This window comes from Trachemys scripta, chromosome 4 (genome assembly GCF_013100865.1).
Source record: "Trachemys scripta elegans isolate TJP31775 chromosome 4, CAS_Tse_1.0, whole genome shotgun sequence".
Lineage (NCBI taxonomy): Eukaryota > Metazoa > Chordata > Testudines > Emydidae > Trachemys > Trachemys scripta.
The window spans coordinates 120,196,406-120,222,934 of NC_048301.1; the positions used below are offsets into that span (position 1 = coordinate 120,196,406).

At 48.9% G+C, this 26,529-nt stretch overlaps 1 protein-coding gene across 3 annotated transcripts in view; it reads right to left on the reverse strand.

Moving 5' to 3' along the window:
- The window catches only part of SYT6 (synaptotagmin 6), an 89,310-nt gene that overhangs the window by 48,337 nt on the left and 14,444 nt on the right, over positions 1–26,529 (reverse strand). Inside the window, exons 1-3 of one of the 3 annotated variants that reach the window (XM_034770635.1) lie at positions 17,201–17,829; positions 12,740–12,906; positions 11,814–11,889 (exon numbers count right to left, since the gene is read on the reverse strand). The exons of 1 other annotated variant lie outside the window; for it this stretch is intronic. In XM_034770635.1, the coding sequence (XP_034626526.1) occupies positions 11,814–11,831 (18 nt within the window). In that variant the 5' untranslated portion in view covers positions 11,832–11,889; positions 12,740–12,906; positions 17,201–17,829. Of the gene's footprint in view, positions 1–11,813; positions 11,890–12,739; positions 12,907–17,200; positions 17,830–26,529 lie in introns of those variants that run through there. One more of the 3 variants, XM_034770636.1, reaches the window with a different exon arrangement.

Below are 26,529 nucleotides of genomic sequence, written 5' to 3' on the forward strand. Positions count from 1 at the left end.
CTTTCCCCACACTGCACTGCGGGGCGGACTCTGAGCTCCTTGCCCAGTTCTCTCAAACCATACCTGCGTGAGGAGCGCCAGGACTCTGCTCTGCCAAAGGGGCCAGCATAGTGCAGCTCCAGGAAGCAAAGAGACAGGGGGCTTTCACTGGTCAGAACAGCCCTTGAGAGAGCAACCGTAACTGGCCATCCCTGGGCAGGACTCTCCTGCTCTCCCAGGCCAGGTGTTGAGGGAAGAGCAGGAATGATGGAAAGAGGGAGAGACGGAGGGGGACGGGCACTGACAAGAACAGGTAAAGAGACACCTAGTAGGAGGGAGGGTGGGTACAACGGCTCAGGGAAGGAGCAGAGTATACAAAGGTTGTGACAATAAACAGGAGGATGGCACAGAATAAAGAGACGTGAGGACAGGACACAGAGAGCAGCTGGCCAGGAGAGCTAGGGCTGATCAGAACCCTGCCTACAGCCCCAATTTGGGGTGTTATTTTCTGCTACTGCTGGGCTTGTCACACACAACGGAGAATCCGGAAAGTGTGCGGTTTTCAAACAGCCTTTGCAATTCAAAGAGCTAATCCCACCAGGCCCACCACATCTCCCCGAAGTCAGAGAACGCACTGCTAACAAGGGGCACCCTGCTGAGTGGTGATAAAGGGACAATGGATTTATGGGACAAATCTTGGGCCCCATTCGGGACAGCACTGAAGTACGGGCTTGCTTTTAGGTCCATGCTGAAATCCCACTGATTTACAGTTCAGCTTGGGTTTAGGTGTCTCCCTGCCTTCTATGCCGGGGTTCTGCACAGTGGCCAGAAAGCAGATAGGAGTCCCGCTGAAGGCCCTGGCATAGGAGGCAGACTAGGCGCGTGATGGACTCCACAGCCAACAGGCACAGGTCACAGCAACGCAAATCTGCACTGGAGCCAGAATGAAGGTGCCACCGCTGGCTCCTCGCTCTGTGGTCCCTGGGGATCTCTGCAGCAAGCGGACGAGGCTGACGGTCACTAGTGTGTGTAAATCCCATTAATAGCAACTGGAATTAGGACCCACACTCACAGCCTGATTCACTCCCCTTGAAGTTAATGGAAGCCTCTCCGTGGAAGTTTGGATCAGGCCCGTGTGAAGGAGAATGCATAACTCTTTGCCTTCTGCCCTCACTCCTGATTTTTTGACTGCTTGAGTTAATCACAGGATTAGGACACGTAAAGAAACAGATGGTCTCTGTGCTGAAGGAAGCACATAGCAAAATGGTACCTTTGATAAAGGAGTCTGTTTATTGCTGGTTGAGATTGAAGTGCATTGGCAGAAATTTATTTATTTGCTATTTTTTACAATCGGCATAAATGTATATGAGTTTACAATACCTGTTTGCACTATGCCTCAATCTAGATAATGCCAACCACTTCTCACTTTCCTGAGCTCCAAAAGGTTCTTAATTCACCCCAAAACTGCAGTTTAAAAATAAATCACTCAAAATCTGTTATTAGGCAGCTGAGCCTTTATCATAGACTCATAGACTCATAGACTTTAAGGTCAGAAGGGACCATTATGATCATCTGGTCTGACCCCCTGCATGTTGCAGGCCATAAAACCGTCCCTACCCCTTCCCTGGACTCTGATGTTGAAGTCCCCAATCCTGTTTTAGGTGACTTCAATTGGCAGAAACCCTCCTGCTAGAGATCCCTGCCCCATGCTGCGGAGGAAGGCGAAAAACCTCCAGAGGCTCAGCCAATCTGCCCTGGAGGAAAATTCCTTCCCGACCCCAAATATGGCGATCAGTAAGACCCCGAGCATATAGGCAAGAGTCTCCAGCCTGACCCCTGTCAGCCATTATACAATTTACCTACCATTTCTTGGTTTTCCTTGACTACTATGTTTTACCATTAAACCATTCCCTCCATAAATTTATCTAACTTAATCTTAAAACCAGACAGGTCCGTCGCCCCCACCGTTTCCCTCGGAAGTCCGTTCCAATATTTCACCCCTCTGATGGTCAGAAACCTGCGTCTAATTTCAAGCCTGAACCTCCCCACGGCCAGTTTATATCCATTCGTTCTCGTATCCACATTAGTACTAAGCTGGAATAATTCTTCTCCCTCCCTCGTATTAATCCCTCTAATATAGTTAAAGATAGCAATCATATCCCCCCTCAGCCTTCGCTTTGTCAGACTAAACAACCCAAGCTCCTCTAGTCTCTTTTCATACGACAGGTTTTCCATTCCTCTGATCATCCTAGTGGCCCTTCTCTGCACCCGCTCCAGTTTAAGTTCATCTTTTTTAAACATGGGAGACCAGAACTGCACACAGTACTCCAAATGAGGTCTCACCAGCGCCTTGTACAACGGAAGCAGGACCTCCTTATCCCTACTAGATATACCTCGCCTAATGCATCCCAAGACAGCATTGGCTTTTTTCACCGCCACGTCGCATTGTCGACTCATAGTCATCCTGCGGTCTACCAGGACCCCTAGGTCCTTCTCCTCTTCCGTTACTTCTAACCAATGCGTCCCCATCTTGTAACTAAAATTTTTATTAGTCATCCCCAAATGCATCACCTTACACTTTTTACTATTAAATTTCATCCTATTCCTGATACTCCAATTCACAAGCTCATTCAAGTCTCCCTGCAGGCTATCCCTATCCTCCTCCGAATTTACAACGCCTCCCACCTTCGTATCATCCGCAAACTTTATCAGCCCACTCCTGCAATCGGTCCCGAGGTCAGTTATAAATAAATTAAATAAAATGGGTCCCAAAACCGAACCTTGAGGCACTCCACTAGTAACCTCCCTCCAACCCGACAGTTCACCCTTTAATACGACCCGCTGCATTCTCCCCATTAACCAATTCCTTATCCACCTCTGGATTTTCATATCGATCCCCATGTTTTTCAGTTTAACCAATAATTCCTCATGGGGTACAGTATCAAACGCTTTACTGAAATCCAGGTATATTAGGTCCACCGCATTTCCCTTATCTAATAAATCCGTTACTTTCTCAAAGAAGGAGATCAGATTCGTTTGGCACGATCTGCCCTTCGTAAAACCATGTTGTAATTTATCGCAATTGCCACTAACCTCCAGGTCCTCAACTAGTTTCTCTTTCAGAATTTTCTCTAACACCTTGCACACTACAGATGTTAAACTAACAGGCCTGTAGTTACCCGGATCACTTTTTTTCCCTTTCTTGAAAATAGGAACCACATTAGCTATTCTCCAGTCTAACGGGACCACCCCCGAGTATACAGATACATTAAATATTATCGCTAACGGGCCTGCTATTTCCCGCGCCAATTCCTTCAATATTCTCGGATGAAAATCGTCCGGTCCTCCCGACTTAGCCCCATTAAGGCATTCAAGTTTTGTTTCTACCTCGGATACGGTAATCCCCCATCCTGAATGCCCCTCTGTAGTGATGCTAGCATCCCTAATACCTTCATTGGCCTCATTAAACACCGATGCAAAATATTCATTGAGATATTGCGCCATGCCTAGATTGTCTTTAATCTCCTCTCCGGCAATAGTCTTCAGCGGTCCCACTTCTTCTTTCTTTGCTTTCTTCCTATTTATGTGGCTGTAAAACCTCTTACTATTGCTTTTAATTCCCCTCGCTAGGTCCAACTCTACACGGCCTTTGGCCTTTCTCACTCTATCTCTACATTCTCTGACTTCGCTAAGGTAAGTTTCTTTACTAATCCCTCCCCTCTTCCACTCTTTGTACGCTTTCTGTTTCTTCCTAATCGCCCCTTTGAGTCGGTCGCTCATCCAGCTCGGTCTAAATCTCCTGCTTTGTAATCTTTTTCCCTTTTTTGGAATGCAGGCCTCCGACAGCTCATGCATCTTTAACTTGAAGTAATCCCAGGCTTCTTCTGCCTTTAGATCCATTAATACGTTTGCCCAATCCACTTCCCTTACCAGTCCCCTTAATTTGTTAAAATTGGCCTTTTTAAAATTATAAACCCTAGTCTTTGACTTAATTCTGTTACTCCTCCCATGTATTTTAAACCGAATTAGTTCATGATCACTGGAGCCCAAATTGTCCCCCACTACCACTTCCTCAACGAGGTCCTCACTACTTACCAGAATCAAATCTAAAATGGCCTCCCCCCTCGTCGGTTCAGCTACCACTTGATGAAGGAATTGATCAGCAAGCACATCTAGGAACATCTGAGCCCTATTATTACTACTAGCGTTTGTGCCCCAATCTATATCTGGGAAGTTAAAGTCCCCCATAATTACACAGTTTCTATTAGTAATTACTTCTCTAAACACATTAAATAGTTCCTTATCCATATCCTGGGTCGATCCCGGCGGTCTATAGCACACTCCAAGCACTATCCCCGGAGAGGCTCTAGTAGTCCTATTACCCAGTGTGAGTATTGCCCAGACGGACTCTGTGTTATCTAATCCATCAACTATTATTTCTTTACAGCTTATTTCACTATTGACATACAATGCCACCCCCCCACCTTTACCTTTATTCCGGTCTTTCCTAAACAGCGCATACCCCTCCATACCTGCGTTCCAGTCGTGACTGCCATTCCACCACGTTTCTGTTATTCCTACGATATCTGGTTTCAGCTCTTGGACCAAGAGCTCCAATTCCTCCATTTTATTACCTAGGCTTCTGGCATTGGTGTATAAACACCCTAATGTATGTCGTTTAGCCTGTCTCCCATTAGTAGCACTATAAGTTGCGGGCCTCCTTGCGTCCATCCCCCCTGTCCTTCCTATGTCCAATCTCATCTCCCCGGCTATGTCTCCTCTCATTTTACTCACCTTTTCCATACTGGAATCTGGCGTGGAGATTAACTGTGCATCTCCCAACCTTCTCCCCAAACTTCCTAGTTTAAAGCTCTTTTGATAAGATGAGCCAGCCTCCCTCCCAGAAGTCTATTTCCTTCCCTACTCAGGTGGAGCCCATCCCGCGAGAACAGGTGTCTGTCCCCGAAAGCCTCCCAGTGGCCATACATCCCAAAGCCCTCCTTATAGCACCACTCCCTTAGCCAACTATTTATTCTCACAATCCTATCAGCCCTTTGCTGCCCTTCCCTCGGAACGGGCAGAATCCCACTAAAGATAATCTGAGCCTCTATCTCCTTGAGCGTCTTCCCCAGCCTGGCATAATCTCCCTTGATTCTCTCTAACGAGAACCTAGCCGTGTCATTCGTTCCTACATGAAGGATTATCAAGGGGTTCTTACCTGCTCCTTTTAGGATCCTTTTCAACCGCAGGTCCACATCGCGTATCTTTGCCCCCGGTAGACAGCACACCCTTCTGTTCTCCGGGTCCGCCCTGGTCACAGGCCTGTCCAATCTCCTCAGTAAAGAGTCTCCAATTACATACACCTGCCTTCGCCTGGCAACAGTGCGATCTAGTAATCTAGTCTCTAGTCCCTCTAGTCCTGACCTGTGCCTGTTCCTATCTTCCCTTATGCTCCCCCTCATGCCTTCCTGATTCCTCCCGTGGCCCAGAATTGGTGCTGTCTCCATCAACTCCTCCCCTCTCTCTCTCGGACTAGCCGCTCTTCTCTTCTTCCTCACTCTCCCACCTTCAGCCGCCACCTGCTGCCCCTCCACCTCGCTATCCAAACACCCAAACCTATTCCTGAGTTCTATTCCCCCCTCGCTGGCCCTTCTTTTCCTTGGCCTGCTTCTCACAGTCACATGCTTCCACCTCCCATGTTCTCCCCCTTCCATTCCCCTCTCACCGTCCTCTGCCTCTACCTGCGCTGCAGGACACTCTCCTTCAGCCCCTCCTTGCCTGTCCTCCATCAGCTGCTCAAACCCCCGCCTAAACTCCACCAGGGTATCTACCTGCATCTGCAGCCCCTTAATCTTTTCCTCCAGTAACACTATCAGGCGACACTTCATACACACATACCTGTGTTCCGGCTCCCCTGCTAGGACCATATACATACCACAGCTTCCACATGCAGCCATCTGCATTCTGTCTGCTCCTGCTGCTTGGCTCATGCCTGCTGCACTCCCTGCCCACAGCACCTGTGGAAGCAGAGCACACACCGAACCCCGCCCTCCTGCCTCCCCCTTTACCTCCCCCTGCAAACTCCCTCTCAAACTCCCCTGTTAGCCGCCCTGTTGGCTGCCGCTGTCCCGCTGCCTGGCTGGGCGGCCGCTTTTATGGGCCCCTTGATCAGCCAAGCCCCGCCCCCTGCTCAGGCCTCGGCGTCCGTCCCAGCACCCAGCCCCTGCCGGCCCCTACAAACCAAAACAAACAAACACACAAGAACACCCAGGAACACCCAGGACAGATGCAAATACAGGTACCTTCTCCTCCAATGAGAACTCCCTCTCAAACTCCCCTGTTAGCCGCCCTGTTGGCTGCCGCATCTGTTCTTCATTGCAGCTGTTACCGAAATAAGCCTTCAACTATGTCTCACCATAAAATACAAGGTCTTTCCATGAGTTCTATTCCTTTGATTCTATGTTTTACTTTAGATCTAGCCATAATTAGATCTTTGATGTTAAAGCCTGGGAAAAAAACCCTATAAAACATGAACGGGATTTAAATTTTCATCTTGACAAAACACCTGAATCTAAAAATGAAATAAAGAAAATCACTTTGTTGGCGTAATGAGGGAACCTGTTCATATTGTTAGCTGTCGCTGGCTTGCTGTTTGGGAACACAAGTGCTATTGGATCTACCGGATTTTTTAACATCAATTGAAATAAACAAACAACTCTCAAACAAGTGTTATATATACACAATGTGACGTCTGGATATCAATAAGCTAGTGCCACTGAGATAAAGAAACCTCTTCAGGAGACACAGCTTTTTGTGGTTCCCATTGTTCCATGTATCTTAATTGTGTTAACATCTAGGAGCTGCATCCCAATGGTATTAACTATCTAGGTTGGCAGGCCGTCTAGGAGAGCAGGGGAAAGCTTCTTAGCTGCCCTCAGGTTAATTGCCTTGAAGGAGGCATGTAAAAGCTGCCAGTGAGTGAAGGAGCAGGGCCTGGAGAGAATAAGCACCCACCTCACACCTCTGAATACTGGAAACCTCCTGCACCCAGCTGCTCTCCTTCGGCAGCTCCATGAACAGGCCATGTCTGAGTCAGACTGTACAGTTTATCTTATTCAAGCCATTGCAACCAGAGCCTTGAGAGAAAGGGCGTGTCATGGGCTGGTGAGTGAATGGGTTTAGTCTCATTTAATAATAAATAGAATTGCAAGACAGATGGCGGAGCTTCCTAGGATACTTGGCTAATCATGTTCTCAACATCGCAGGGTTCCGGAGACACCGCTCTACTGTATTTTGAGCTAAGTCCTAGAATTCTTCTCAGGGTTCTCAGTGTCAAACACAGTTCTGTGCGAAAACATAAGGAGCTGGGTTGTTTGAAAATATGTCTCTGTGGCTCCTTTTCTGGCACTTTCTTTTGCAAATGGTTTTTGAAATGAAGAAATGTTTTCCACTACAGTTCCTTCAAATCCTTGTCAGAAGTCTCTAGCCCTCAGCCTGGAGATATAAATCTGAACACATGGCATATTAGCATCAACGACAAGGAGTTACCATGTGGTGCATCCCCTGAAAGCATCTTTATCCTTATTATTATTCCTATGATTAGCAACAAAAATAAGGTTTGAAGGATAAATAATACAGGACATTTGTTGCTGGCCCTGAGCTAAGCCCCTGGGGCTGAATCAGGAGTATCCCGACCACCCTGCAAGGGGACAGCAGAAACGAGAGAGCAAATCCTCGGACAGCTTAGCTGTCAGACTTGATTTGTGAATATAGTGACAGGAAGTTTTAAAAGGAAAAGAGAGTTACAAAATCCAACGGCTCAGCCTGGCTGCATTCAGGACCGAGCTGCTTTTTGCGTTTACCATCAGGAAACCCAAAATAATAATCATAATTCCTCCCCTTAATGTGCATTCCTCCTTTTGATTATTTAAACTACCTACAGTGCAGGATGCTATAAGGGAATAAGCAGAGCTGCAATGCAGAAGTCATCACTGATGGAAGTGGCTGTGTTGCAGGAAACTTCTCCTAAGACATTTCTTTCATGCCATGGAATTATGTAGGACTCACAAATCTGCTAACACACCATAGCTGTTAATGAAAAGCTTCAGAAATAATGAATCAACTCTGAAAACTTGTTGCCTATTTGAGAGGGCTCCACACGTCTCCTTGCTGAGCTGGCATTCACAAGATATTGACAGGATTTAGGGATGCTTTTATGCATGAGCTCCAAAATCCTTTCTCTAGCAGCTCACCTAAAACAAAGGAGGATGGAACCAGGAGTTTACAGATGGTGTTAAAAAAAGAGCCAGCCTCAGAAAAACATCGGCTTGTTTGAAGATGACATTGGATTATCTGAGAATAGATTTATCAAACAAAGATTGATTTGATGGAGTTGGACCATAATTGAGTCCATGAGTCTTAAACTGGGGCTGTGAAAAGATCAGGTCCTCTAAAAATGTTATTGGACCAACTTCTGCTGGTGAAAGAGACAAGCTTCTGAACTTACCTAGAGCTCCTCTTCCAATCACCTGAAGCAGGAGGAGCACTAGGTGAAGAAGAGCTCTGGGTAATCTCGGAAGCTTGTCTCTCTCACCAACAGAAGTTGGTCCAGTAAAAGGTATTATCTCCCCCACCTTGTCTCTCTAATAGCCTGAGATCAGCACGGCTACAACACTGCAAGTTACTTAAAAGACATTTAGTGTTCAACAAGGTACGTCTTCAATATCCTTTCATTTACAACAAAAAATCAGAAATTCCTTGGCTAACAGAAACTCCTGGTCAGGACCCTGCGGACAGAGGTTGCTAGGATATTCCTGCCATCAGAGTAGATGGGAACTGCATGAAGATTGCTCCTGAGAGCCACTTGGGACAAGAGGAAATTCTAGCTTGGGGAAACGATCAGCCTGTGTGCTCATATCGCCCTGCCATGCGCAGCACTTCGGGGCTGCCTTCGTGGGCTGCCTTCGCGGGCTGGCAGGTCTGACAGTAACGAAGCCAGACTCCTCGTGACTCAAAGCACAGCATAAATAGTCCAGCCATTTGCTTTGGCTTAAACACTTCCCCAGCCACACGTGGGAGTTCCCTGGAGTCTTCCCTCTCTTACAGCATTTGCTTGGCTGCCAAGTATGCATGGGGGAGACGGGCAGTTCACAGCTTTCCGCGAAATCTGCTACTCAGAGAAATTCACCTTTTCCCCTTAGATATGACAGTGAATTATTAACTAAGGCAAACTACTTATCTGCCGTATTGACACTTCATTACTGGGGAAGCAGGATGTACAATTCCAGACTCAGCAATGTATCACGAAGCTCTTGTGACCCTGTGGTGGGACGGTTGTCATAATCAGGCCTAGAAATATATACAATGTCCCAGTAACCAACCATAACAGATGCTGATGCGGAAAAGTGCATAAGAGAGGCAGACTGACTGGATCACCCCGAAGCAGAAGGCCTCCTGTTCACAGGGCCTTACCCCGCTGGAACACGGAGAGCTCTCTTGGAGACCACCCATGGTAGTGCAGGCTCTTTAGGGTCACATTTCCTTACTGTTTAAGAACCCTGCAGAGGATTCCTAAACTGCAGCTGGGGCCTCAGTATTGGTTGGGTCTCCCCCCTCCCCAGCTCCCGTTTCAGGGGGAGCGGTTCTTCCTGGACACATCCCTCTCAGGATCGGCAGCAGTCGCTGTTGGCCAGGTTACCAGACATTCTGGCTTCCCTCTCCTCACGCTTACACCTTGACCCTTGGGAGGTTTCTGGGGTTGGCTCCACCCCGATACAAATAAACTGCTGCTGTATCCTACAGTGGGGACCCAAAGGTGAGTATCTACAGCAGCATCGCTGAAGCTGTGATGACTGAGCACCAGGAGAGAACCCTGGACCTTCAGCTCTGAGCACAGGCTGCTACCACCTGAGCTAAAGCAGTAACCCCAGAGTAGAGCTTCAGGATAAGCCACTAGATGGGGCTATAGCACACTGGGGCAGCTGGCAGCAGCTTGGCACCATGATGGTAAGATACTGGTGCTGAAGATTACAGAGCACAAAGCCCCCCCTGTTAAATGGCACAAGAGGAGTGAAAATTGGCTAACTGGAAATGTTGTTTGCCTCAGCTGTTTGCTGGGAGCACAAGGAAAGTCTCACTCACACTCTCGCTCTGCACCATGTGCTTTGGTTTTGAGAAGGAGGTGAGGGGATGTTCACTGGCTGGAGGAGGGCAGGTGGTGCCGAGGAAGCTGCTGCTAAATGTGTTTTTATCACTGTTTATGCAGTAGGAGGAACAGTTAACACATCAAAGACACTGAGTCAATTTTGTTTCTGATCTCCCACACCTGCATCCTGACGCTAAGGAAAAACAATGAATCAGAGGAGTCCTCTGAGCCAACAAAGAGCTGTCTGGATCAGCGCATCGCCAAAACACCACTGTGCGCTCTTGTTTTCCTGCAGAAGTAGCTGTCACTTTAACAGAGCAGCGGCCAGAGGGGTGCAGCTCAGGAGCGGTGCATGTTGTGTGAGGGCAGCTGGAGCCACCCTAAGAAGCTCTGGGTCCTTTTTGCTCCCTCTGTCCAATGGACACAGCACACTCAGAACCCTGCTGGGACTGGTGCACAGAGCTCCCTGTAAGCCTCTTGCAGGCAGGGTCGCTGCAGGAGCTGGCCCCTCTTTCTACCCGGTTTCTGTACAGGTGCTAAGAAGCTCTAACTGCGCTGCAGACCGCCGCCGTCAAGCCACCCGATGCCCCCAGGGGCTGCCTGCACTAGCGACTGATCTCAGAGGGCACGGTCCATCTCCCCTAAGTCACTTCCCAGCCAGACCCAAACCAAACCAGCATCATGACTCAGGCGTTGCTCTTTGCAGAAACTGGCGTAGTTCCCTGGGGTCTGCTGCCGAGGAGGCAGCCCAAATGAAGCAGCTCTCAGATTGCCCCACAGTGTCCGTGGGCCGGCACCCCGATACAAAAGTCAGTGCAAACTGCTCCTCCAATGCCTTGCCAGGTGGCCTGTCATGTCACCTACCTGCTCTCATGTGCAGCCAGTGACTCTGTTGGGAAGTACATATGGCAGGCTGGCCTCCCTTACAAGCAATGTCCCTGGTTCCTGATCCAGGGCTGCTCCTGGCTGCGGAGAAGACGTCACATTCACATGCCACCCCCCGCCCAAAGGCTGTCCCTGAGGCCAGGCCTGACCTGCAGCACGCAGTCCTGGAATGGGAACGCTGGTTTGGAGACCTTGGCAGAGACAGAGCTTAGCCATTCTGGTGGCTGATGCCAGTAAAAAACGAGGAGGCTGAGATGACCTCCAAAAAGCCAAGGAAACAGCAGCAAGTCCAGAGCCCCAGAGTATTCTCTCCTTCCTGAGAAACGGAGCACGTGATCAGCTGTTGCCTCAGCACGCCCTGCACGACAACATGGCACCTGGCACAGTCAGAAGCAGGGGTGACTGGGAGAGCCACGCAGGGGCCATGTCATGGGATCACCCTACAGGGAGCAGGAACGTGGCTTAGAAGCTGTGCATCAGAGAGCAGGCCACCCCCAACCGCAACCTCCAACCTCCGCGACACTGGGATAATGTTTGGTTGGAGACTCACACACTAAAATGTCCTATAAAGAAATCTTTTTGTCATGGAAACAGCCTATAGAATTTAATGAGTTTAAACCAATAGAGCCCTAGAGGAATGTAACAGGGATCTAGAGAAATGGTGCTAGAATCGTTCAAACTGAACCGAGAATGATCTCTCTTCTCTAGTTATCTGTAGCCATCCTAGAGAATTACATTCCTGCGATTGATTTCTCTAATAAACCCTACAGGATTTACTCAAAAGAAAGAAAACCAACCAACCAACCTGTGGGAAGGTTTCCATTCTCTATTCCATCTTGTGGGTCTTTTCCAGGAGGGGTGCCCAGGAGATGGGATGAACCCTGCGGGCAGATAGGACAGTTTGGAGATTTCCACCTTCAATCAAAAAGCAAGTCTGTGCTATTTGCAGAGGCAAAGGCAGGGTCTTTGTTGGGTTTGTCAAAGCCCTTCCCTGCTCCCCCATCCCACCTCCCCAGGCTCAATGCCTTCTGAAGCTCCTGAAAGCAGTTCATCAATAAAATGCTCCGTTTTGTTTCACCTTGGATGGAAACATGTTAGGAGAAGATGGTGTGATTAAAATGCAGATTTTATGTCCCTGGTGATTTTATGCTCCCCAGGCTTGAGTTACCAATGGAGATAATTAGCAGAGTCCAAACAGAAAACGAATTAACACACTGGACAAAGCCCCAATTACACCAGTCTATTTATCGCAAGACAGTGCTGGACTAATTATGGCAAGAGTGACTTCTATTACTTTGAAGTAGCTTTCACCATCAAGATTCATAGATGATTCTTAGTCTGATGTGAAGAGTTCTCCTGACTATATCACCAGCTATCACTTAGCTTCTCACCCACCTCTCCCCAAGAGAGAAAAGAAAATAAATTTGGTAGCTCACACCACATTGTAGCATCTCTGGGTCATTCTAGCCACGTGGGAAAGGGTCACTGTGTACTGTGGAATGCCTGCATGCCTCCCAAGGAACTGTGGGATGCCTACCAACTGTGCAACACGCTTTTGCCAATACAACTGGACTCTGTGTGGACACAATGCACTGAGTGTGACGCACGCTGCAGAAATAGTTTCGTTGGTGGTACTACACTGACCGAGCTTGTGCCAGTACAACTTTCTAGTTGGCCTGCATCTATGTGTTGAGAGAGAGAGAGCACATCTCTCTTGGGAATGCTTCTCACCTGGTAACCTTGCAAATGGCCTAGTGAGAGATGAGAAGTCTTGGCACCGGGAGCAGGTGTGGCTGGCGCATTCCCAGCTAAGATTTTCTTTCAGATGAAGAACTGGCTCGGAGCTATGCTGGGATGTGAGAGCCACCTGCTGAGGAACACCAAACTCCACTGTTTCACTAGGGAAGAGTAGGAAGAGACAGAATATCTCAGGTGGTTCCTTTTAAGAAATAACCTCAGAGCCCTTTGTCTTGATGTGATTCCAAAGGATTTGGATGCTTTCAAGTCAATGAGCCTGATCAATAAAAGTAGTTAGGATAAGACAGCACCTTTTAGCCTCCCAGCTCTGCAAAGACGTTAACTAATTAGTCTTCACAAAAACCTGTCAAGTGACCTTGGACGGCACAAGTCATTACAAAAACCTCACAAAGCAAAACAGAATCTTGGCTGCACTGTGCCCATTGTCCATGGGCAAGGATGCCAGTACAGCAAGCCAGCCACCACCACCACCGACATGGCAGGGCCTGGCGGAGTCATGTGAGGGCCTCTCTGTCGCAATAGCAGCTATGAAGATGTATGGGTCTATCTCCAGAGCTTTTGGCAATCAGACTGTGGGGTTTTGTCAGATTACTACGAGGGTCTATAGCTAGGGGAGAGGCAAAGACGCTCTGCTCCTATGGCCAGGGCCACCAAGAGCGGGTTCGGGCCTGGGTGAAAAAATTGTTTTGGGCCCCCCAGTAAGGGCGGACTGGCTAAACAGGGCCGACAAGAGGCGGGGGAAGCCGGGCCCTGGGCCCCCTTCCGGACCGCCGGGCCCTGGTAATTTGTACCGGCTTCCCCTCCCTTTTGTCGGCCCTGCCTATGGCAGCCCCTGTGGGACATACACCAACAGGCGATTTAATCCTTTTTCCACCAAGAAGCACCAGCACTACACATCTGAAAAGCTGGACTTTGTAATCTGCGCACAAGAAGCTGCTGGAAATCTCAGGCACAGATGGGCTAACGGAAGAGAAGAGCTCACCTTGCATTTATCTGGGAAGTGAAACACTAGCTTCTTCCATTAAATCTCAGCTATACACAAACATTGGCCATCAGAGCTTTGCCTTGTGACCTGTGCAGAGACACCCAAGAAAGCAGGGAAAATATGGGACAGAAGCATAATTTTAACAAGAGGGACAGAAGCGCACCCCAAGGAACAGCAATCCCAGAACACCTGGGAAATAGGGAGTGGACTCTTTGGAAGCAGGAACCTAGCTCGGACTAAGCTCTGGAAGGCTCGGGGAGGGGAGGGAGGGACGAAAGCAATGTGAAATGAAGAGCTTTTTTTACCAGGGCATTTAAGAAGAAAATCTAGTCACCTTTGCCCCCATTATGAATGTGGAGTCCCAGCTTCAGGCCCGCAGAGGGCCCAATCAGGGTGAGAAGCATCCCCCACCTGCTCTCTAATGGCAGCTGTTTGTTGGCATTAGCGTCAGGTGCCAGTCAGCCAGCCGATAGTTTTGTGGCTGTGTCCTTCGGCTACTTGTTTCCATTTGGGTGGTGTCCTATGCTTCAATCACGCTTCTAATTCTAATTAACTGGCCATGTTCTCTTGGTGTCTGTAAGCGACGGAAATATCTCCTGAAACATTCTTGAACTAGAAAGGTCATTTGCATCTGTTGCTTCCAAGTCTAACTGCTGCTGATTTGCTTTCCACAAGCTACCGAACAGGCTGGATGCCTGATGTGAATGTGTTGTTAAGCACCAAATCTGTGCTCCTGGAGAAACAAGCCCCCATCAGATAGAGGCGACTCAGGGTCACAAGCGATGGGGAGATATTTCATTAAGTTCTCGGCAGCAAAACAGGTTAGAAAACAATTAGGGGCTGGACAGAGCTTTATCCTCCTTCAGACATTCTCTCATCTTGTGTGCTGCAATAAGGAATGCAAAGCTGCCTCTCTCTGAAAGGAGCCTCCATGTAGCGGCCACTCCGCCAACAAAGGGCATTCAATGCAAACTGAGATACAGCCCCATCGGGGTGCACTTGGTTTTCAGAACAGCTTCTGTTCACACCAGTAACTTGAATGACAAGAGCAAATGTCACCAGTCATTGTGTCTTTCCCACGGTAGCAACTGGAACTAGCACAGGTTTATGACTCCAGGCAAGGTGAGGTACTTCACAGCCCAGCCCTCTGAGAGACTTGCCGAAGAGCAAGTGTTTCCATTCCCAGAACGGACAACAGGGCAGACCTTAGTAAAAGGCAGCTTGGACCCCCCAGTTACCGAGTTCTTTGCCAGTGTGACCAGGCAAAGAAAAGAAATCAATGATTTTCGTTCCCCAGGAGTGTATCAGATACTTCACTGCCCAGTGCAGGGCAGCGTTAGCAGTAGCCACAGAGATACCAAAAGGTGCCAGGGATGAATGCTGGGCTTGTTGGGGACAGCAGCCCAGGAACCCAGGGGGGCTGCTTCAGATGCACCGTGCATGGTCTCAAAGGAGCAGGGCACATTTTCAAACTGTCACAGCCTGAAGGGGAGTCTTGTTTTCAGCGGCTCCCCATCATAGAATGTGGGCTGAATCCCGTTCTCAGTTACGCTTGGGGTCAATCCAGAGTATCTCCACAGGAGTCAATGCAGTTCATCTGGATCGATACCAGTGTAAATGAGAGCAGAATTTGATCCGGATAGCTTTATATGAAGCATTCTTGCAAGGTTTAGCTGTGTGCATATCTTCCAATGGCTGGAGCTCCCTTCCCAAGAGGTGGGGTAGAAATCTCCACATGGAAAACTTCACTGATATCCTGCTCGGAGAGGCTCAAGGGCCCCTTCCAAGCATTACAGATCTGAGATCCATGCGGCAAGGAACCTTCCTTCAGCCTGGAGCCACGAGCCACTGTGCATGGACCCCACCCCTCCTTCCTGGAAGCCTGGCTCCCTGTGGCTGATTCTAAACTCCCACCCAGATTCTCACTTGGCAATCCAGGGGCTCTGCAGTACCATGAAGAGTGACTCCAGCCATGCAGGGCCCCAGTGGAAGGGCATTGGCGCGGGAATGCAGAGCTCCATACACAGAGAGAGCACCCTTTGTCCCTACTAAAGAGTGTCCCACACTGCTATGGAGACACCAGGCCCTGGAGTCAGCTACACCAAAGTTTCAATTACATAGAAATGACTTCTGAAAAGTTTAATTTACCACTACAAGATGCTCCTTCAACAAGAGGGCTTATTGGAATGCAAAGCGCCGACTTCAAAGACTGGGATGAATCAGAGGATATTTTGAGAGTAATTATATAAGATTATAAACATCAAAACCACCTAATTATTGCCGGCTAAGCGTGGAGACAACCTGCTTTCTACAGAGATCTTGGAGGGAGCTAGTGGCTGGATCTAACCAATTATGTTTGGTTGCCCAGAGCATACGAGGCAACCTCACATTTTCAGTCCAAACCACCCTTGTTCCATAGGCAGCTGCAGTTTTTCCCGCCCTCTGTAATGGGGGGAGGGATAGCTCAGTGGTTTGAGCATTAGCCTGCTAACCACAGGGTTGTGAGCTCAATCCTTGAGGGGACCACTTAGGGATCTGGGGCAAAAATCAGTACTTGGTCCTGCCTAGTGAAGGCAGGGGGCTGGACTCAATGACCTTTCAGGGTCCCTTCCAGTTCTAGGAGATAGGTGTATCTCCATATATTATTTCTTGGGGTGTTTTACAGACTTCAGTGCCTGAATGCCACTGAGGTCCTTTCCATGAGTTCTAGAGCTGGTAGAATAATTGGAAAAGTGGCTCATTAACAACTTTGTGAAAAAGTTCTGTTCTGAGTTCTAGATTGGTTACGCAGAGGGTGAGAGTATTCCTTCTTCATGAGTCTGGACACTGGTTTATTACGGTTAATGAATTTCAACTTGAATTATGATTAATCCAATTGCATAATTCATTATTTGTAACTATTTTGCTTCAGAAGTTTCATTCAGCAAACAGACATCATACCATGTGCCTAGTCACAAACCACATAACATTATTAGCAGGCAATGAATAGTTTAGATATTCTGTCAATCACACTTTGGATACAATTGCAGAACTCATCTCTTCCCCACTGCTCTGTTCCTTGGTTGGTGCACAGCGCTGTACGATTGACATCTCTTGGACTCTGGTTTGGAGTCAAGCGTATATGATGCATTGGTTAATAGGGTCCCAATTAATGAGTGATTTTTCCACAATGAGTGTATTACCGCCAAGGGTTTGCTGTCACTATGACCTGAGTAAATGAGATATTTCTTTTCTTGCTTGCAGCGTTTCTCATCCACACCTATCAATCTAATCTCACTGATGCTCTGGATTCTAGACTTGGGACCTAGCCACATCAGCATGGTGATGGGCAACTGTAATGCTAAAGTAGGCTGTGACAACCAAGACATGGAAAGAGCAACGGGGATGGATCAGCTGGGGACCATCAACCAAAACGGGGAAAGACTCAGTGAGCTGCACTTGGTTCTGACCTCATTCCTGCAAGTAACCTGTTCCCACACAAAGAACCATGGATGGAATTCACCGGATGGCAAAATGAACACTCAAGATGGAGCGCATCTGCATTAGCTTGAGCATCAGGTCACCTGTCCCAGAATGAGGTCCTATTACGCTGTAGATATTCCGCAGTGACCACAACCTTTCCACTGCTAACCTGAAATTAAAATTGAGACGATCAGCTTTAACCAGAAGGTGGTAGAGAACATTAAGAGTATAAAACTGAAAACAAAGGAGTACTGTGAGAAATCCCAATGGGAAATAAGGGGCAGATCTGAGACATTGCCAGAGGCAGAGAAAGGTGAGATACAGCTTGGTTCTGAGGGAGAATGGTCAGTGCTCAGAGACAGTGTGATTCAAGCTGCAGCCGTCACAACTGGATATCAAAATAGACAAAGGAAGAAGTGGATAAACCAAGAAATCTGGCCTCTCATAGAGAAAAGAAAAGTACTGAACAGAAAACTGCAGAATGCTAAGACCAAAGAACTCCTGGAAAAGGCAAAGGAGGCATATAAGAAAGCAGACAAAAGCTGTGAAAAGCAACACAAGGAAGATAAATGGAGATATGCTGGAGACCTAGCAGCTCAAACTGAAGCTGCTGCTTTGATAGAAAACCACAGAGCTGTTTACCTAGTGACCTGGGTAGAAATTTCAAAACAGGACATGGGCCAATAAAAAGCAAAGATGGAAAAATGCTTACACCCAAGGTAGAACAGAAAAACAGATATGCAGAGCTGTCCAAAGTCCTCAATGGACACCTCCGCACCAGATTTTAATGCAACATGTGAACTTGATCAACTTGACCCCGATCCCTTCCTTTGCTTATGTGGTTTCCATCTCTTTGATGAGCTGCCAACCCTTTTTGCTCACGTTTGTGACTCAGCCCCACTGGCCATTAGCAGAAAATTAAGCAAGTAGTACAATTCTGCTCTACCATATGGTGCTATTCCCCAAGCCCACAGAGGCACTAAACCAATCCATTATTTATTGTTAATTACAAAGCAGTAATCAAAACACATATTTGTATAATTAAGGGGCTAATGCAAAACAGGTTCAGTTCCTGCAGTGTATTTACATATAGCAACAAAGTGTATCAACATCATCCACCCTGCCAGAAAGATCCAAATCTGGTAACAGCTATAGGATATCAAAACTCAAGTACCACCTTCTTCAAATCAAAGCTGATTGAATACACAGATGATCTAACCAGGTAGCTCCAAGGAAGTTCTCCCATATCATTAATGCCAAGTAGGTACAGGGTCTTTCCATGAGAAGACTGGATCTTTGAAAGCAAAAAGAAAAGAAAAGCTACTATGCTTAGCTGTTGGTGGCAGCTGTTCACAGAGAGTGGGCAGTGCCTTTATTTAGGAAGACAGGCCATGTGTTTGGCTGGGCAGATCAGTGGTCCAGGCTCAGGGTCCTGTTCCCAACTGACACTGGTTCACTTCCTGACACTGAGGAAGTTAACTTCTTTCTGCTTCGGTTTCTCTGCAAGCTTGAAACAATACCAACCTCACAGGAGCATGCCGAGACTTAACTCAACCTTGTAAAGGGTGCCGAGAGCCTCAGATGAAAGGCTGTATGATAAACACAGTACAGACAGTATATACGCATATATTAGTGCATTATTAGCAGGGTTCTCCATACTGTATTCCAATATGTAGCTGGAGGTTCATTTTGAAGAGGAAGGGCTAACACTAGCATAGTCAGAAAATGGGAGAAAGCTGAGCTTCGGAAGGCCTCCAGCTGTCTCTACATGTTATAGGCCCCAGTCCAGCGAAGCACTTAAGTCTGTGCATAGATCCAATGGGATTACCGATGTGCTTAAAGTTATGCATGAGTTTAAGTGCTTTGCTTTCACTTGATAATTGCCCTGCTTTGTTCATTCCCTCTGGAGCACCTGGTACCAGCCACTGCTGGAAGACCGGAAACAGGGCTAGATGGACCATTGGTCTGACCAGTCTGGCCGTTGTTACATTGGTATGTTGCTGGATGGGGGCCTTGGTGAGCCCGTCTCTGTGGTATTTAGGTGCTATGAAATGCATTAGTTCCCACAGTCACAGAGGACAAGGGATGGAGGTTGCATAAACTCCATTCAGGCCCTGGTCTCTTGCCTCTGGGGTTCCCCATCAGTGGGGATGCTGAACAGTCACTACCAAGATAAACCCACTGGTTTGAACTTACCTGTAATGGAGAATGCTCCCTGCCTTTACTGATAGCGAGGTTTAAGACAGTGACAATGCACAGCGCACCCATTGCTGCAGGTGGAGGATAAGGTAATGGGGAGTTACACACATTAATGGACTGGGAGACTGTGTGTGTGACTATCTCCCCTCCTATGGAGGCTGAAGAGGAGCACATGGCAGAGCAGAGAATGCACCTCCTCTAATGTTCATCAATAGAGGACAATATTAGCCATAAACGAAACTGTTCTTCAGCACAGCCTGGGAGCCCAGAGTGCTCATTAACTTGGTACTTTGCTCGGTGTCTTTCTGTGGAGGTGAAATGCATAGCACCACTTACTGAGACGAAATTCACTAGGAGCAAACATTTATTAGAGATATGGCAGGGGAACCTGTGCTGACGGGCCCCATACTGCTTGCCTTGCTGATACACACAGTGCTGGCTGCTTTGCTGTGCCTCTCCTCTGCTGCTTACGGGCAGTGCCTGTACCATGGGTGTTCCTCCTGGGACTTTTCAGAGCAGTGGGCAAAGAAAGGGGAGCGTCACAGGCATGCCACTCCTGGGCAGTTCTATAACAGCCCCTCGTGGCTCAGGGTGGTTCTGCGGCACCTGTCTCAGTTTCCCCTCTTTCAGGGCTTTCTCAAACAAATTCCAAAACAAACTCTCCTCTGGGGCTGGATTTAGTAAAATAACAACATTTCCCACAGGAAATTCTCAGATTCCCACCAAGTTCAGACTCCCACTTTTCCTGCTGGGAGTCTGACAGGCCTCCCCTGCCTGGAGCCTTTTCCCTGACACCTCAGTATTCCCTGCTGGAGCCTATTCACCCCACAATCTCTGGAGTCTCTCTATCCCCACGTGACGCTCACGGTTCCCTGCTGGAATCTCATTACTCCCTGCCTTGGCAGGCCTCTGCTCGTCTCTCCCTGAGCATCTTCCCTTCTCAGGAGCTTCCTACTGCTCTTATAGGGGAATCAGTTGATCCCTGCTCAGGTGGGCCTCCGTAGTAAGTAGGGTTGGCTGGCCCCTGCCTCCAGCCCTGCCAGGGACGCTATCCCGTTACAAGTACACTAGAGACACGAGGTTTTCCCATGGGTTCCAGCGGAGGTTTCCTTCGGCAGAAACACCTGCTATCACGTCAAGGTGGCAAGCTGCTGTCTGAGATGGACATACCATCCTGAACTTGCTTGGCTGCATCTCAGTTTGTCTCAGCTTCCTGAATGCTAACAGCAGGGTACCCTATTTCCTGCACTTTCCGGGGCGGAGACACGATTGGCCACGTCTTCTAGACAAGCCTGGATTTGCAGAGATTATTAACTCTAAGCAAGACTTTGTTCTGAAATTAGTCTGGGGGCTTGGGGAAGAATTAAATCTTTTTTGCCAATCAGAGCGAGGACATAAGTTTGGAGCTTTTCAAAAGGACAAAAGCGACAGGCCCTGGCCATGTTCTGCCAACGCCCAGCACTACAGAAGGGAATTCACATGGAAGCCAAGGAGCCTCTGCTTCCAAGCACATGTAATAGTGAAGAACATGGGCGCTTCATAAGCAGCTGGAACAGACCTGCTGAAGCATTTGTCCTCTCTTCAATTAAGCACCTCTCAGCAGCAGCAGAGACTTCCAACAAATTCCATCCCAGAACAGCAGGAAAGTCTGGATAGCTGTGGAGCTACAGTGCACTGGGGAAATGAGCAAACATTTGGAGGACACTTACAGCCCAGCCATATGGAGACTATCACAGTGACTACGTCAGCATCAGTCCCCACCTATCTCAATAAGAACACCTCCACCTGGCAGTACAGGACTGCGGGCCATCTCCTAGAGCACCTCGGCACTGGCTGCTCTTCCCAGCAAATGGCAAAGAAACTAAACTGAATGCAACCCAACCAGCTGAATGAGGGTTCTCTTCCTATGCCACTGGACTGCGACATGCCCCCCAGGTCCTCAGGCTCTGGGGGGAGGGAGGCTGGTGACAGCTGCAGCTTTGCTATGTGTCTGAAACTGTATATTGCCATTTTATTGTAACAGTCTATAGGGAGAGATACACTAAAGTGATTTCTCAAGTGCTGAAGGCTTTTAGCAGCACCGTAGCCTGGCTGTCCAGCACAGTCACCCCCCTTTTATCTCACATGCTTTCTACTGCAGTGAGCTCATGTGGGGTTTTTGGAAAATGAGCTGTTCCGCTGGGTTCCTCCCCCAGCCGGAGCTGCTCTCCCTCACCTGTGGAAGGGGAATTCCAGTTACGGGGCTTGGGGACCAACAGACCCAATGGCAGGTTCTTGCTGTGGGCTCCTCTGGATAGCACCGCTCTGGCTGGCAGCAGCTCTCCCACCTAGGCAGCGACCGTAGAGCCGGATCAAAGGTCTGACAGGCCAGAGAATCAGGTTGCAGAGATCAACACCCAACCCAGGCATTCGAGCCCTTTGCCCACATGGGAGCAAACCCCACCCAGCGCTATTTGATCCCTTGTGTCTCATGCAGGCTGGGCCAGAATGCTGCCTGGGGATTAAAGCATCGCTCCTGCGTGTTAGTGAAGGGATGCTGGAGGAGAGAAAGACGAATGAGGCAGGCGCAAGGGGGACAAGCTGTGTTTCCAGCTGGAGACGTGGTGACGCAGAGGAACATAGGCAGGCACAGAAATGTAAGGAAAGATTCCGCGTGGCATTCTCTTCAGAAGCCCGACAGAAGAGGGGGCCCCACCACTAGCCTGGCAGGATTAGCCCCAGGTGGGCCGGGGCTTGGGGCCCAGGCGCCAGGATTTAAATCTTGGGGAATTGCTCACAACAGCTCTGCACTTGCACGGCCATAACCGCCCCAGTACTAGGAATTCTCCCATCCCTGCTAAGGATCCGTTCTGTGAACACAACCGTCAGTGGGACAGAAGGTGAACTTTTCCCTGAGTCCGTTACTCTACCTTCAGAGCTCGATTCTAGCACGGGGGAACAGCTTAGCTTAAGGCAGCAAAGCCAAAGTACAGGATTACCGAGCGAGGCACCAGAACACCTCGGGAGCTGCTGCTCAGACAGTGCCCCCTCTCAGTTCTGACTGGAAACGAAAGTGCCAGACTCTGCCACAGGAGAGGAGAGACCTGGCCGCTGGCTTCCAGGAGCGATGTTTATTTTGGATTGGCTGGCCCTTTGCTTGCTTTGCTGTCATTTATAACGTGCTGGGAGCAGGGACGCTCAGAGAACGTGAGCGAGTGGCATTCTAAAAGGCCTCTGAGCAGAGCCTTGGGAGAAAGGATTAACCTTGTTGTGAATACAACCCTTTGTACCAGCAAAGCTTACCAGCCTGGATGCTCAAACCAAGGGACACTTCCTGAGCTGCACAGCAATGGACCTGTACACCATGCTCTGTCTCCGGCACATGCCATCGCTTCCCTCTCGCCTGTCTCACCCCCGACTCTCTGCTGAGGAAAGAAGGGCAACCGCAAGGCTCAGAGCCTGGCCCAGCAGCCACAGCTCCCCATCTCTGGATGCTGCTGAGATCAGGGGTTTTCATCTCCACCTTCAGGCTGCAGCTTGAGGCCTCGGTTGGTGCTGAGCTCCTGGTTCAGAGCAAATTGTACAGGAGGCTGTGCAGGGGGAGGGGCTGCAGGTCCCTTTGCCATCTTAGCTGACTATTACACGCTCACTTCTTCTCTAGCACAGAGTAGCTACCACGTGACATCTGGCCTTGAAATTGCCTCTTCTGTTTCCCAGTCTCAGGTCTGTCAGCAGGAGCCTGCGTTCTTTGGGTTTGTCTACACTGGCACTTTGTCGGCACCTCCCTCCCCCGAACGACAATAGTTTTATCGACGAAAAGCGCCCGTGTGAACAGAAGCGCTCTCCTGCCGACAAAGCCAGAGCCGCTCGTGGGGGGTGGAAGGAGAGCTCTCTCCTGCCGACAAACAGCAGCTACACGGCGCGGCTTTTAGCGGCACGGCTGTAGCAGCACAGTCATGTTGCTAAAAGCCTCGTAGTAGTGTAGCCATAGCCTCTGTCTTTTAATGGTGTGTTTTAGGGAAATAAATGAACCCCAGAACTGGGGGAAGGGCTGACGTTGCCCCCGTACCCAGCGCCTTTCAGCATGTGGCTCGATGCTTTTAGAACAGGACAGCAAGCCCGCTAATCTCCCTGACAAGTGCTATTCAGACACAGCTAGCGAACCAGCTCATAGGGGGTGGCCAGCTGGCTCACTGTGCTCTGGCTTTAAAAACCAAACCAAACCCCAGAGGCAGTAACTCCCAGGGAAATACCCGGGGGTGGGGGGTGTCAAACGCAGAGGCAGCTTAATTTATAATGGGAACTGACTCAAGTCTGGCTCTTGGGCCCCGCCCGGTGGAGTGAGGCAGGGAAGGATTTAATTGCCCAGCAAAGAGCAAAGGATCATAAATGACTGACGAGCACAAGGATTCTGTGTGCCTGCTCCACGTATGAAAAGCCTCCGTCTTATCAGGCTCCAGCCAGGCAAAGCGCAGCTAATGAATCCTGGCTCTCTCCAAGACATCTCTACTAAGCAGCAATACCACACATAAGCGACAGAGCTTCGGGGGGGGGGGGGGGCACTGAATGTTCAAGAGGAGATATGGTTAGTTTTTGCTCCTCTGGATTGTTGCAAGTACAGTGCCTCACCTAGCAGGATGGGGAAAATCGAATCACAAGCATAAAATCAGTCTGCCTTTAGCCATCTTTAATTTGCAGGATTCTACCTGTGTCTGGTGTGAGTGGAATACCCAGGCCACAGCTGGTAAGTGCTTTGTATTTTTGTCCATATGGGGTGGCTCTGGGCTCTGCCCCTCAGAAACTCTGCAGCCAACCCTGACTCACTGTTGTGCATCACCACTAATCATAGCTTCCCTTTATAGTTACACACACACACACACACACATACAGTACAATTTACAACTTTTGAGACAGACAGGCCCAAGATGAAGAGCTTAGTTCCAATTGCAAACTTCCCCAATATTCCGGGGTATCTGGAGCCAGGCCCACCTGTCTCCCAAAGGGATGGGGAATTGGTTTCCAGCTTAGGCAGACTGTCTGTCTGTCATAAAGCAGCAAGTTCCCTTCCTCTCGTCTTCACTAGATGCACACTGAAGCACTGAAAGGTTACAAAACCCTGATATGTTTATATGGCCTGAATCAGATCATGGTTGACAAGCCAAAGATTAGCAATAGAAAGAAATCTGCAATCTGTTCTACTGGAAAGCTTCAGGCCACAAAGAAGAAAATGGAAAGTTCAAGACTGAGGATGGAGTGAAATGTGTAATTTCTTAATCTGGCATCAAGGGCTATAGAAAAGTCACAAGCCAAGTAATAAGCAAACGGTCACACTTGCTGTACAATGAAATTCCTTTAAAATCCGGAGCTGTTCTTAGCATAAGGGCTCCAAGTGTAGCAGATCTCTGCAAATTCCTCTTTCCACCCTGCGTGACATCCCAGGCTGCACCAGGGGCGGAGGGCAGGTGGAGTTGTACTTGAGGCAGCTGGCCCATGCTCTGCTCACAGCTGCCCCACTATGTTTGGCCCGCTAGCTCGGATGAGAGCTAGTGCAAGTGTGTCTACATGAGCTGGGACTCACTCCCTGCTCGTAGCTTAGCCACGGCCTTAATCTGCCCTGTGCTTCAGTTCCCCATCTGTGAAGTGGGGATGAGACCTTCCCTGTCACACAGCGGTGTCATAAGGATAAATCCCTGAATCATTGCGAGGCAGCAGATACTACCGGAGTGGGGCTCAGACAAGTACCTAGAGAATCAAGCAGCCATTTCAATGGGCAGCCACGCTCGCAAAAAGGCAAGGCCCCTACACGGATGATACAAGGCATGTGAGAATCAAGGAGTCATGGTTCAATGCAAGGAACACAAGTTTACTGCCCCGGTAAGAACCTGCCTCTGGAATCCTGGCACCCTGCAAGTGCGCGGCTTGCCGTTTGGCCGAGGTGGGCATGCAGAAGGATAGTTTTCAGCTACAAGATGCAAATAACAAAACAAAATCTCCCCGTGCCCCCAAAGCCCCCACAAACCCAAACAAGAACCAACCAAACCCTGCCATCGAAAAGCACACCTTACCAAACCAAGCCACTCTGAGCACACACTTCTCCCCTGCGGAGAGGATGAAGAGACAAACCACAGGTGACAGGTGTGAGGAATGTTGTGTAATTCACTCCTGGGAGGTGCTCAGCTACTACAGTGAGGAGCGCGGTAGAAGCATCTCTAGTTAAGAGAAGCTCCAAAATATATTTTCCAATACAAAAAATGAAAGGTAAAAAACCCTACTTCCTGCATCCAGGGAGAACACAATTCCTCAGTGATTTAGGGTGTTTTGTCTTAATCAGCTGCTCTCCAGAGGGTTATAAATGTAGTCGTAACAGTTGTCAATGCTTTTTGCCTAACAGATGCCAATCTAATAAGCTATAATAAGCCATGCTGAGTATAATTATAGTATGGGGCTGTGTGCTAACCCCATGACATTTTATCATAATGTGCTGTAGCAACATCTGTAAATGACTCAGTAATACTGAATACACAGGACTGCTGTTCTGTCCCTGGCTCATGTTAAATAGCTGCAACTGAACCTCACAACTTTCCTCCCGCAAAATGCCCCACGTACTTTAGCAGGCTCACTCCCTTGAGAAGGCCAGAGGCCCTTTGATCTGTGAACTCTGCTGGGATAAAGAGGAGAGAGAGACAGTGGTGTCCCCTGAGTGAAGGCTAAATAATCCGTGCACACCATGTCTCTTTGCCGAGGCCGCTGGCAGGGCCGGCTCCAGGCACCAGCTTGGCAAGCAGGTGCTTGGGGCAGCCACTCCGGAGAGGGGCGACAGGTCCAGCTATTCGGCGGACGGCCCCTCACTCCCGCTCGGAGTGAAGGACCTTCTGCCGAATTGCCGCCACAGATCGTGACTTTTTTTTTGTTGCTTGGGGCGGCCAAAACCCTGGAGCCGGCCCTGGCTGCTGGGACCTGAGTAGAAGTGGCCAGAGAACAACTCTGCTTCACACAAACTTGTGAGGTTTTGAAATCTCTTTCCATTCCAATGTGGAACAAAAGCAAAACCTTTTGAGTATTTTTGCAGAACGGGCACTTTTGGATCCACACGGTCAGATCGATCTATCTATCTATCGAGATCCGGCTCTACACAGTC